We start from the raw sequence: 13,350 nt of genomic DNA, 5'->3' as shown, positions 1-13,350 counted from the left end.
CGGCTTAAAACCCAAACTCGGATGTGTGTGGATGCAGCATAACATACTTAAAAAATAATAATAATTAGACAGTGAAATCAAAATATGACAATAAATTGGCAATTACCTGGCAATGTTTTGTTTTCTTTCTCGTAAATAACGATATCGAACCAAAAGTCAGGCCATCCCATCAGCCACGGTGACTCAGATAGATTCTTATGGGATTCTTTATATCCGCCCAAATAAATGTTCGTCTAATTAAGTGACTGACCCCGTCTGTACCAATCAGAGCTCCGCGTGTCCTACCATCGATCTGAGACCCAGTGCCGCGTCTACTAACTGACCCGTCTGACCCAGAGCTACAAGAGCATTGACTGACAGAGAACTAGAGTAAATTAGACTCTTAGCCACTTTAATAAGGCACAGATTAAGACAGACGGATATATATTATTAGTACCCGACCTACAACATCTTGTCTTCAAAGTTTTTTAGGCCTTAGTGGATATAGAGACGAAGTTGAAAGACGCTTTGCCTGTGTGTTGACGTGTTTTGATACTTTATTAAGTTATGATGTTACATTGCAAGACCATTGAAATAATAAGTATTAATGCACTGATTTAGTACATTTTGACATGGGAGGGATGTTAAAACATTTGGCTTAGATTCAGATGCGAAGTTAAATTTGATTTATTTATTTATAAAGCACATTTAAAACAACTCCTGTTCTGTTGAATATACTTGTTCTAGAGTAATAAAAAAACAAGTGAACTGACCTTCCATTCCTGGACAAAGCAAAGAAGACCCCTTCTTTCTGGAAGGGCATCAGTTTTTCCTGCAGTTTCTTTGGAAGTTGTTGTAATGCATCTTTGCCAGGAAGAGGTGTCTCCTCTTCATACTTGACTTGACTTTTTCTCATTGCTTTGACTTGATTTACAACTCTGCATATTACAGTAACAGTTACATGATAAGTACACAAAAGAGTAAACAAATTTCCAAAAAGATACGTAGAGAATGTGTTATACCGTTATTATAAATGCATACACAGGACAACTCTAAAACAGTGTAATACTTCAACAACAAGTGCAGTGCTGTAATATCACGCTTACCATTAGACGTTCCAGATATCAGATCATCTCATGCCTGCGTGATTTGACATTTCGCGGTAACACAGTCACTGACGTCACCAAGGCACCTCAACGTCATATCCGCGCGACGACTTGCAATTTGATGGCAGTGAACGTAAGCTGTAGTTAAAATCACCCGTTTTGTTTGTTCTGTAGTATTAGTATCATCAACACGTCACTGTCAAACTCTTTCGGAAACGAATCTACATGTGTTTAATCATGAACGTTTGGTATCTTAAAATGTCACTTTGAAAAGGTTACGGTGTTCTTATCTTTTACAAGAAGGCAGCGGTTTGTTTTTATGAAATGTAGTAAGTCGTAGTAGTTAAGGCCACTCAATCGGCTTCTTTCACAATTCTCTTGCTTTTAGAAATGCAAACGCAACCTAGAGCCGAACAGATGTTGACAAAGGGTGGAGCTTCCGGGACGTGAATACTGATCACCGATTGGTTTTTAACCACTGTCACGTGACAGTGAGGAAGCATTTTGAGCTCAACGGGGAAATCATACCTCTAATTAATCCATAAACCAACTACAGCAATTTATTTTATATTTTTATTGTTTTTCTGTTTGGTTTGTTGTATTTTATTTTATGAAAATGTATGTTTTATTCATTATGATATGTATATTTACTTATAAAACGAATCATACATGAGTGGTATTTTCTATTTTAATTATTTAAAATCTTTTTATATTTCTCATACACGTTTAAGAACAAATTTGCGTTCGAAATAGTTATTTTAGAGTCGCTGTAAACTATACAACGCCTTTTAATAACTTTTAGTGGCTATTATACATACATCTTCATGACCAATCGTTTGAGTTTGTTTTTATTTGTCATATTTTGGGCCAAGACGCGCCCTCTATCGGTGAATATGACTGCAATATTATTTTCCCTTCCAGGCGTTTGAGGTTTTCGTCTTCAATGCCGCTGACAGACCGACAGCTTTGCCTTCAGCCTTTAGCAGCCATTAGACTCGTTATTTTTCCCTATTCCTCTAAAGATTATCCCTTCTTTCTCTCTTAGAGGTAAGCCTACATCATATTTCCCTCCATTAAACCCGAAATATCGCGATTTGTGCTGTTATTCATGTGAACGTGGCTAGTGTGGAAGAGCTGTGTGTGTTTTAACTCACTTAGCTTACCATGTGTGCTAGCGCACCAATCTAATTTAGTCTTTTTAAACCGTTTTAGGCGAAATATCAGCCTTGGATGACTGACAACGGTTGTTCTCGGTGTTTAAGAGTGTTTTCTAAGTAGTTTGTGTGTTTTGATTTTCATGTTATGTGAAATTTACGTGGTGGATGATCTTGTGTATAAGGGCCAAGGAGAAATCACACAGGATGAGTAAATGCACATGCACGTAAATGGATCACATACATGTTTATGCTTTTAATGTGGTTTGTTTGGTATTATTAAATCTCAATGAACTGCTGATGGGATCTTGGCTTTAAGGTTTATTTTTTTAGGGTAGTCTTAACAAATCCAGGCTTCATTCATAAGGGCCTGTGCAAGGGACCTAACCACCAGGAGGAGATTATAAAATATACATATGATATTTTTGTACTTTTAATATTAATGTTTGGCTTTAAATCTGATTGGTTGATAAGAAGGTGTGCATTTGCGTGTCTGCATTATAATAGGGTTTCTTTGGTTAGATGTGCACAATATATTACACTTATTATTGGTATCTGTTTGATTAAACTCATATCAGGCTTTTTCACATTTTGACAATTGTAATAACTATATTTTTAGTCGTTTTAATAGATTTTTTTTGCTGTTCTAAACATTTTTTTTATTTTTTTCTGCCATACATTATATTGTCAGAATTAACTACTTGCATACTGAATTGGTAGTTGGAGTTATGTAGAACAAAGTTAAATGATGTTAGATTAAGGCCGTGTTTCACAGACACGGCTTAGTTTAAACTAAGACGATGCCTTAGTTGAATTAAGATATTTATGTCGCTTTTATAAAAATGCTTTTGAAGAATACATTACTGGTGTGCATCTTGAGACAAAACAATGGCACAGATATATTTTAAGATATTTCAGGGCAAGTTATTTTCAGTAAAGACAGATCACACATTCATTTTAGTCTTGGACTAGCCTTAAGCCTTGTCTGTGAAACCGAGCCTAAGTGTTTTAAATATTACAGCACCTTATTTCACATTCAATTCAGCGATTGGCATCTAACCATTTTATATTAAAAATAAATAATGGCAACGCTTTACAATAAGGTCGCATTTGTTAACACGAGTCAATCCATTAGTTAACAAACTAAGAACAATGCTTCTACAGCATTAAATAATCTAATTTTAGAATTTACTGAAATATTTTTAAAATCAAAATTTGTCAACTAACACGAAGACTTAAAGTATTGGCGTTTATTAATCTTAACAAAGATTAAGCCTATATTGCTCGTTGTTGGTTCACGTTAGCTAGTGCATTGTAAAGTGATACCAAAATAAGAACACGTTGTAAGTGTTTGTCAGTCTGATCAAACGGAGATGATAAAAGTCACGGTTGAAATTGCTTTTGGGTTGTTCGCTGCACTAGAAATGGAAGGTCAACCGCATTGGATTGTGGGGTGCATTCCACACAGAGTGCCCTAGTTGTATGCTGTACCTGTGGGAAATGTAGTAGGTCATTTGTGTCTATCACGCATTAAAAAATGGCATACTATGCAGGTGTACTGCAGGAAAAGTAATATGGTATAATGCTGTTCAGAGCATAGGCATATTTTTTGATGCCTTTCGTTTTTTTGATGTCGTTTAAATGGCCAAAATTTCAGTCATAGACATATTTGAAGGGTAGTATTCATGCGTTTGGATATTCATTTTTATCTCATTTACAGTACTACACAAATCATTACTAGTGTGTGTGTACAGGTTTTCTGCGTTTACAGTATATAGTTACAGTATGATTTGCCTAAGTTTGTGCTACGTCCTTCTTTTTTTTAAAGATTTGTTTTTGGTGTTTTTGCCTTAAATTGTACAGCTATTGTTAGAGAGGACATGAAGCGAAGTAGGAGAGAGATAGATGGGGGTGGGTTCGGGAAAGGACCACGAGATGGGAATCGAACCCGGGTCGCCCGATGCGCAACCGCGCCACATGTCGGAGCACTGCCCACTAGGCTATCGGCTCCGACTGTGCTACGTCCTTCTATCCACATTTGTTTTTACAGCTTAATAGGTTTTGGCACGTCTTTGTTACCTGCTTGGCTACCAGATGCTTTTCCTCCAGACTGACGTGCGTTAGATCGATTACAGAGACGTTCTGAAAACTCAAGGTCACGTCTTTGATAGTTAAAGTTTATAATCTGTAACATTTGCGCTTCTGCATTTGCCATCCAGATCAGTACCCATTTTATTTAACCCGGTGCGCAAACCTCATTGTTCTTAGAAACAGCTGACGTGATTCATAGTCTTGCTCTCCTTTTTGACCTTGGGATTGTTCAGCTGTTATTATATTTATATATATATTTTTTAAACGTTCGTACGGCGTATTGTTAGGCGCCCTGGTTTTCTGCGCCGACGGCCTGTTTCTGTCACGCCGAATATTAATGTTTGTGCGCGGGAGGCGCTGCGGTAAGGAATGATCCACGAGCTCCCGTTCGAAGCTCATCTGCATCACCACAGGAGGATTCTCACCTGTGCCCCACACCTCCCCCCCCCACCACAATCCACATGAGCATCACTTTACTCCGCAGCACCGCATTCGTTTATTGCGCTTCCTTTCAAACTGTCATGAGTCTAGATGATGTTTAGGTGATTACATTTTGCCTTAAAGATGCATGAACGTAATGAGCACTGTAGCAAGGCTTTTTAGGTTAAAGGAATAGTTTGCTCAAAAATACAAAATTGTCATCGTTTGTTCACCTATATGTTGTTTAAAACCTGTGTCTTTTTTATGTGGAACACTAAAGAAGATATTTTGAGAAATGTCTGTGTTGTTGTGTGGTTAACAGCATTCTTCAAAATATCTTTTGTGTTCTGCAGAAGAAATTCTGAGGGTATGTCAATGTTAAAAATATATATATATATTGGGGGGAACTAGTAGTCTGATATGCAGTTGAACTGATGTTCAGGTCAAAATGTTTATTTTTAAAGTTACCTGTTACCCTTTGCACCCTGGTTGGGTCCACATTCAAGTGCATTAAATGTGGATAAGTCATATTGTGTTGCCGTGATAAAACATAATGGCATATCACCCCCAAAAAAGGTCAAAATCACCTTTGTTTTCCATTTGGCAAGATTTGTTGTCTTTACCTGTTCACCTTCTGCACCCCGTTCACCCGATAAGTAGCATGCATCTAGCTCAAGACCTTCTTTGCTACGCGCCTGGCAAGATTTGTTTTCGCCAACAGAAAGCATCTCGCCTTCAGTATTCCACAGAAAAAACCCTTGTCGGCACATTTTTCTTGGACGTAACCAGGTCTTGGAGCTGCCCGAAGGTGTCATCTAGACCAGAGAAATGACCATCAAGACCGGTCACCTTTAAATGTCAACACATTTTCTCATTCTGCTGTTACACGGCTGAAAAAGCCACCGGACGGCAGACCTTCTCTTTTCTCTCCGTATTAACGAGAATAATGACTGGCGCAGTGATTCATGGCGCCGTGGTATTTTGGGGCGCTACTGAGTTATTGACCCACTGTATCTAACGGTAATCAGCGTGCCGCTGAATGTTCCTCCCTAACAAGATAATATCCGATACAAATTACTACCAGAGTTCCACCTACTGCCTTGCATTGCTTCATTAATCCATATCTTCTTCATTTATTCAAACTTTTTTTGCTAACAACGCTTGGCCAAGATAGTCCGACGCAACGCACATCACTAACCCCCCCCCTCAAAGCGCTTATTAGAACCCGTCTGCAAATTCCGACCCTTATCCTCGGGCTATTCCCATCGAGTCTTCGTACACCGTCGGGGGCGAGGCAGATTAAACAGGGCTGTCAAATTTCCTCTGCAGGCAAACGGCATCTCGGGCTACAATTAGCCGGCAGTGCAAGTGCCGTTTCCCCCCCTTCTCTATCTTTTGTTATGTAAATGAGATGTATGTAATGCTCCGTTTAGCTGAAATTTTGCAGGATTTCTCTTTCAGAGGGAGCTGAAACGTCTGGTGAATGGGGAGTTTTTGACTGGCTTTGTGTAACTGTCAGAGCGACTTTTTCTTTCTTTTGCTAAGCGCAAACCGCCGTAGCTGGTCATGATCGCCTCCAGATGAAAATCGTTCGTTAATTCTTCATTCGTTTTTTGGTTAGCATACGTTTTTGTTTGAAATGCTTACCTATAGACAGCAGTTTGGGACGTTATACATAGACAGCATTTTTTGGCATCAAACCATGAATTCCCTGTCTAGGGAATCGTGTCAAGTGACTTATCTTGACAGCAGGTTTGGACGTCGCACCTATCAAGCAGCCTACCTCAACGGTCGTTTTTTGGGTGTCGCACCTAGTGAGCTGCCTGTCTAGACGGTTTTCTTTGGGCTATGCATGAAATGAGTTGTAACTAATGAGCTGCCTAACTAGATGGCACGTTTTGGCACCAGATCTAGTGAGCTGCCTACCTAGATAGTGTTTTTGAGCATTGCGTCTAACAAGGTAGCTATTTAGACAGCGGAATCAAACTTGATTCCGAATAGCTTTTGGGGGCATAATATGCAGTGCACCGCCTACCTAGACTGCATTTTTGTCATTGTGAATGTATTGCTGTAGTGAACGATTGGTTTCAGATTATCAAGCGCTTAACTTTTGGCTTTGGAGCAATGAATGTTGGCACTGCGAATGATTTTCTCTGACCTACTTTTGAGAATGACCTCACCTGCCTGTGTCCTTCAGCAATGCAAAAGCGTTTGTTCATTAAACCCTTGCGCTGACTACTACACCCTCTGATTAACACTGATTTAGATACTCAAGTACTGTTTACCTCATATAAGCGAAGTGGGCTTGATTCAGAAACCGAATCATTGAAATGTTTTAAAACGTTTCTCTTCAGTGCAACCCCAAACACACTTTAAAGAGGGCGTGTGTTCGACTGCGGCACTGGGTTCGAGCGGTGCCTTACGTACCCCCCCGGCACCTCATCGAGGTGAATTTGCAGCGTTGGCGCGCTCCCACCCTGACAGACTGTCCCACAGTGGCACTTCTCCACAGTTGGCCATGCTGCGCGATTGTGTGTACGTGTGTGTGTGGACTTTTGGCGTCTGCCTCTCTGTGGTCCACAGGGGACATCTGATTGGCTCTCGAGGGCGGAGCCCTGTTTAGCATTGACATACTGCACCCGGGCCTTGGGGCGTTCTGATTGGCTGAGGGGTGGATGACATCACAAAGGCCAGCTGTTGATTTGGCGGCGAGTGTGTGTGCGTGAGAGAGAGAGAGAGTGGAGATTCAGGAAGGAATGCGGCAGCGATGGCTTTGGGCAGGTACGCGAGTGGTCCGTGCTCACACGGAGAAGAGCAGAGCTGCATTGAGCGCGCTCCGTTTGATGGCACCCGGGCTGCTATGGAAACTAATGATGTGAGACGAACGCCGGATCATGAACGCAACCAGGCAGGTGTGTGTGCGTGAGAATTGCTAGGCAGAAATGTTTGGTTGGTTGTCAGTAGTGGTTTTGTTGCAGTTATGTTTAATATTCTTGTTTTATTTGCGGTGAATATTAATGTGTAAAATAAATGTGTAATGCTTAAAAAAAACTCAGTAAAGTGTTGGACTGTTGGTTGGTATGTTTTTTTTTACTTATTTAATGAGAGTCAGATGGAAACATCTTTCTATTTTAATTTTTTTTATTTAGTTAACATAGTGATGTTTTTAATATAAATTCATCTTTGACTTCACATTCCACAGTAGCTTAAAGTGAATTAACAATGAAATGAAATTCTGTTAAATCTAACTTGCAATGTAAAAATGCAAAGCCATTAAGAAATCCGAAATAAATTATCTTAATATTTAGCGACACTTTTTTTAGGCAACAGTGTCAGTTAATTCGTTGCTACTGTATATTTGCGTGTCAGCAAATTTCGCCCTGCGTGTTTGTGCACGCGCGCACGCGTGTGGTTTTTAATGACACGCTCGTAATTGCTCTATTTTATCATTTGCAAAAGCGCCTGAGGCGGCCATCAGCAGAAAGCCAGGCGTTTGTGCGTCTGCGTAAATTGCGTCTGAGGCGCTCGGCTAATATCGTTAATGTGGCGAATCGTGTAAATGAGCTGATGAGGAGAGGAGAAGAGCGGCCGTGACGGCGGCCACACACTGAGAACTCGGGCTGTGATGAGAAAAAGGAGGAAAAACCATTAGGGATGCTTTTAAGCAGAAATGTGGGTCATTTGCATATTAGTCTAAAACGGGAGTGAAGTGCGTCTGTGTAGCCTCAAGCCCGACGCAGTTGTTTCTTTTGTCGGGAGGGTAAGTGCACGTTGAAATATGACAATTAATAATTGATCATGGGAAATTACAGATGGCTCTCATTGTCTCGAACGCCATGTGATGGTCTAATAAAAGCGCTGTTGAGAACACTTAAATTGATGAAGGTCAGAAAAGTTCTGTTGTTTAGATTACTATTTGTGTATTGTGGTATTTTTTCGTTTGCATGATTTGTTCTGTTGTCGTCTCTTGTATTCTTGGATAGGAAGGTAGAACAAAAATGATGGTGTGAGATTGTGAGCATCTTTGTTTATCATTTCTGTTGGACAAGATTGAAGTCTTTTCCAGAATCGCACTGTGTTTGTGACTCAAATTCTACCAAACCACTTACCTAGACAGCGTTTTTTGACATTCTACTTAGTAAGCTGCCTACCTAGACAATGCTGTTTTGTTCTATCTAGGTTGCTGTATGCCTAGACAGCATTTTTGGTTTCATACCTAGTGAACAAATTTGAAGGCATCATGCTTAGTTATCTCACAACCTAGTGATTTGCGTGTGTCTTACCTGGCAACCATTTTTTGGTTAACGATTCACGTAAATGCAACGCTATTGTAACGCTAATGTAACATTGAGTAAATGCAACATTTCTGACCATCATACTGCTGAGTGCTACTCGGTTAAGACAGATTTTTTGAGAAAATCACATCTAGTGAGCCACTTACCTAGGCAGCATTTTGAGGTTCATGCTTCATAATCTAGCTGCCTTGGTAGACAGCAGTTTTGGGCATCATACCTAGAAAGCATTTCTTTAGATTCATACCTGTCAAGCTACACCTGATGACCCTTTTATGGGCATTATTCCCACCTAAACAGCATGTCTGGGTATCATAAAGGCGTTCGTTTCGCAATGCACCCACGATGCAAAAAATGCTGTCTAGGTAGGCAGGTTTCCAGCCGGGGTCCGTCTGTCTTACGTTTTTGATTGTTTCTGCGTTTGTGTTTATATCCCCACAATGTGAAGCACGGACATCTGTACTGCCAAGTTTATGAATATATGTGGCAGCTGAGATCCACAGGGAGTCTCTTCTCTCTAGTAACGTGCACAAGAACTTATTGAATATGGAGCGAGGGCTGCGTTATGAGCGCTGGGGGGTACGGTGCGTATTTTGAAATGCAGATTCGGATCTTCCACTCACCTCTGTGTTTTTACATAAACGGTGTGTTCGAAGAAAAAACGCAGAAGCGCCGACTTTAGCCCACAGCGAGAGCTGTGCTCCGATATTTATGCTCTTGTGTGTTCAGTGCACTTCATAGTGTGTGTGCTTGTGTGTGTTATTTCTGCAAACAGTAGGTGTTGCGTGGGTGGAAACACTCTCTCTCCTTTGCTCGCTCTCTCTCTCAAATCATAATTGTCCTTGAGCATCACTTACTGTCAGCATGTATGATTAGTTCTCTACATCCACCGCCACACCGTGACCCGAAACGGCCCGGTCTGTTCGAGCCATCCGGCGGCTTTGATGAGCCCAAACAATGAGAGGCTTTTGGTACGAGGAGATAAAGACTGTTTTAAAAAGACAGCATCCACTTCCTGCGCTGGAAAGGCAACCAATCAGAATCAGTCAGTTAATGAGGACTCTGGGGCAAAAATATGACACTGAAAGTGACAAAAACGCCTCGGGTGTTTAAAACGTGGGGGCGAGTTATCTAACATTTAATGCGTTATACTCGTTTCTGACGCATCTGGTCGTGCATTTCATAATTAGGAAAGAATTTGATGCGTGGCTAATGTAACGTGATATACATAAATCATTAAAAATAAATATCGTAAAAAATAAATCGTCTCTTAAATTTACAAAATGGCAATTACATCCACATCTGCTTACAGTGAAGAGTTGTCTGATCTAACGTAACGAATAGTAAATTATTTAAAAACGTATTCCAGCAGGACATTTATTAATAATTTATTTTACGTATTCCATGTTGATTTCATTTGATTTGATGCTGTTGTAGTCGTAATTGTCAAGAAAAAAATGTACTTAAATTGATTTTACTTTAGTGTACAACAGACTGCGTTTTAATGAATGTGGTTTTTAAAAAAAATACATCCATGTAAAAAATTCTCTTAAATAAATGGTGCAAGTATCGTCACGTAACGAAAAATGCATTTTTTTATGCGTAAACACACACCCTTAAAAAAAAAAAGCATGGCATGGTCTCATATCGTCCTGATGGGCCGTCTGGATGTTTCGATGACAGCTTGTGTATTTGTGTGTGTGTGTGTGTGTGTATTTGTGCTTGTGTGTGGTCGTACCCACCTGTTCTTGTCATTACTGCCACCTGTGTTTCTGTCACTGTCTGTGTGATGCTAATCCTCTGAATTTCTGATTGGCGTGTGCGTGTTCGCATCAAATGATTTTGGTAACACACACACACACACACACACACACACTGATGAGTGTGAATTTCTGGCTGAGTTTTACAGTGTGTTCAGACCTGGTGTTGTTAACAAGATTAGCGAGTCAGCATAGGCCTAGTTGACCTTGACTAGGTTGGGTCTTGACTTGGCGCGGGCATCAAGATCCCCGTGCCAGGGCGGTGATGGATCATCACGGGAGGGGTTATTGATGCCCGCGTGCACACCGCTCCATATGTTCAGTTCATTCGGACGGAACGCGGACACGAATGCGATTGTGATGAATGAATGTGATGGATTGGATCATTGTTATTGTGTAGTTTGTTGTATCACTTTAATGTGGATATTACGCAACGAAGACCTAATTAATATGCATTTATTGTGTTTTACTTACAAATTGTGACTTATGCTATTTTAGAACAATTTTCACCTAAGCATTTATCAGAGAGCAGATGTAAGAAGAGTGAACGAATATAATCTATGTAATTAGTATTTATTAATGAATTTATTAATATTGATAAATTGCTATTTTTATACATATTTTAGTTTATTCTTTAAAAGTCCGTTTTTAACAAGCATGGAAATGCTACATACAATATTGTATATAACACTTTATTAAAACGCTTAAAATAGTCGACTGCGTCAAAGTTTCGTCTGTGTTTCAAAATGATTTTTTCTTTGTGTGCTTCTGTGCTCTGCGGCACAGTCTGTTCTTCATATTCATGTCCCTGTTCTGCAGCGTTCCCGTTCCTTAAAGACCTTTGGACGTTTCGCTACATACCCGCACCGGTTCAGCTATGCCACTGCACCCAGCCATCCTTGACCTTCCATGTTTGACCCTTGACCCTTTGCTTGCGTGACAGGTGTCCGAGGGTGATGCGGAGCGCGCGTGTGAGGCGTGGCTTGGCGACCCGACCCGAGCACTGGTGACTAGGGTCATGGGACTGCTGCTGCCCCCTGTCCGTCTCTCAGTCCGCCCCGCTGCCTCCGGAGGCCCCAGGGTCCTACGCTCCTTAAGGTTCCAGCCCAGTCCAGAAAACAGCACAGCCGGTAAACGTGTTTATATGATTTTTATCAGTGTAGCTATAAATTGTTTGTCGTATAGATTAACGTAAAAACACGATAACTGGAAGATTTTAAGTCAGATTTAGTAGTCTCGATTTTTGATTTAATGTGAAAAAGCAATGATTTTTTTAGACATGCCTGTTCGAAAATGTATTCAGACAACAGGACCGGGTGTGAAGTTACCAGTCGTATCATGATAGCTTGGCTATGAATGTTTTGTAATGGGACATTAACGCATCATACTTTGGCGAATGAATATAAATTAGGTCACAATTAGTAACATGAAAACGTTTTGTTATTTTTTCCTCACAGGTGGTGAATTTTGGTCTTGCGTCTGAGGATAATGTCTGAATCTTCTCTAGACACCAGAAGTTGTGACGTCATGAAGGTTCTGGAGTGTGACGGGCCGCACCTGGCCGACTCGCCCACGACCCCCAACGACCCCCAGTACGCACCGCAGAACAATGGCACGCACGCCCAGGAGTGTGTGATAGACCAAAGCTCCTCCCATCAAACTCAGGTAAAGTGGGTGTGGTGGGTGATGACACCCCAAGTGGTGCATTATGGGTTATACACTCCAAAGTCAGCAGGAGCACTACTGATACTAATCGTTTGTCATATTTTGCATGTATTGAGTTTGGACTACAGATAATCGTTAAAATGCGTAATTGTTCAGCTTGTATTGAGCTGAAAGGAAAAATCTTTATTTTTTTTTTAGGATGTTAATGGAGAAACAATTTTCTTGCGCTCATTTACACACACACATCTGCGAGGTGTCTGCCCTTGCTTTGGTCTTTGACGTCCTAATGTCTTTGTATAAAGTCAGAGATAAGACGACAGGACAAGTTGAATCAGCCAATCGGATCCTAAGCCTGTCCGGGCTGGAATGTGATTGGCTGATGCCAGGAGATGGAACAGATAATCCACACCTGAAGTCCTGCTGGTTTCTCTGGAAGCCCTCGTGTGTGTGTGACTTTGCCACCATCTGCTCTTGGTGCATAGAGACACATGCTGATATCAGCTCTATTTCTCTCTCTCTCTCTCGCTCGCTCGCTCTCTCTCTCCCGCTCTCTCTCTCCCGCTCTCCTGTGTGTGTGTGTGCGTGCGTGTGCGTGTGCGTGTGCGTGTGCGCGTGCGCGTGCGCGTGCGCGTGCGCGTGTGCGTGTGTGTGTGCGTGTGCGTGTGCGCGTGCGCGTGTGCGTGTGTGTGTGTGTGTGTGTGTGTGTGCGCGCGCTTGCTCCATTCACATTCAATGACAGTCATTATTTTCTCTTATTGTCTCTTTGCACCTCCACTCACTTCATCTCTCTTCTCTAATCCTGTCGTTTTCTCTGTCTGTCTGTCCATCTGTCTCTCTGTATATGCAGGTATGCCTCTCTCTCTCTCTCTCTCTCTCTCTCTCT

The 13,350-nt window shown here is 41.2% G+C and overlaps 2 protein-coding genes across 16 annotated transcripts in view; one reads left to right on the top strand and one right to left on the bottom strand.

Annotated features, from left to right (window-relative positions):
* The window catches only part of zranb3 (zinc finger, RAN-binding domain containing 3), a 41,629-nt gene extending 39,999 nt beyond the window's left edge, over nucleotides 1-1,630 (bottom strand). The window contains exons 1-2 of the mRNA XM_057326318.1: nucleotides 1,086-1,630; nucleotides 753-917 (exon numbers count right to left, since the gene is read on the bottom strand). Of these exons, the coding sequence (XP_057182301.1) occupies nucleotides 753-895 (143 nt within the window). The 5' untranslated portion in view covers nucleotides 896-917; nucleotides 1,086-1,630. The remainder of the gene's footprint in view (nucleotides 1-752; nucleotides 918-1,085) is intronic.
* Nucleotides 1,631-2,006: 376 nt separating this feature from the next.
* Nucleotides 2,007-13,350, top strand: part of LOC130549133 (R3H domain-containing protein 1) — a 31,674-nt gene continuing 20,330 nt past the window's right edge. For 7 of the 15 annotated variants that reach the window (XM_057326310.1, XM_057326308.1, XM_057326315.1 and 4 more), the window contains exons 1-3: nucleotides 7,462-7,662; nucleotides 11,746-11,932; nucleotides 12,260-12,467. In XM_057326310.1, the coding sequence (XP_057182293.1) occupies nucleotides 12,291-12,467 (177 nt within the window). In that variant the 5' untranslated portion in view covers nucleotides 7,462-7,662; nucleotides 11,746-11,932; nucleotides 12,260-12,290. Of the gene's footprint in view, nucleotides 2,133-7,459; nucleotides 7,663-8,312; nucleotides 8,511-11,745; nucleotides 11,933-12,259; nucleotides 12,468-13,350 lie in introns of those variants that run through there. The other 8 variants (XR_008962142.1, XR_008962141.1, XM_057326317.1 and 5 more) reach the window with 4 other exon arrangements.

The sequence above is a fragment of the Triplophysa rosa genome, linkage group LG25, assembly GCF_024868665.1.
Source record: "Triplophysa rosa linkage group LG25, Trosa_1v2, whole genome shotgun sequence".
Classification (NCBI taxonomy): domain Eukaryota; kingdom Metazoa; phylum Chordata; class Actinopteri; order Cypriniformes; family Nemacheilidae; genus Triplophysa; species Triplophysa rosa.
Note: the sequence above shows the minus strand (reverse complement) of the source record. Positions and strands in the feature narration are given on the sequence as shown.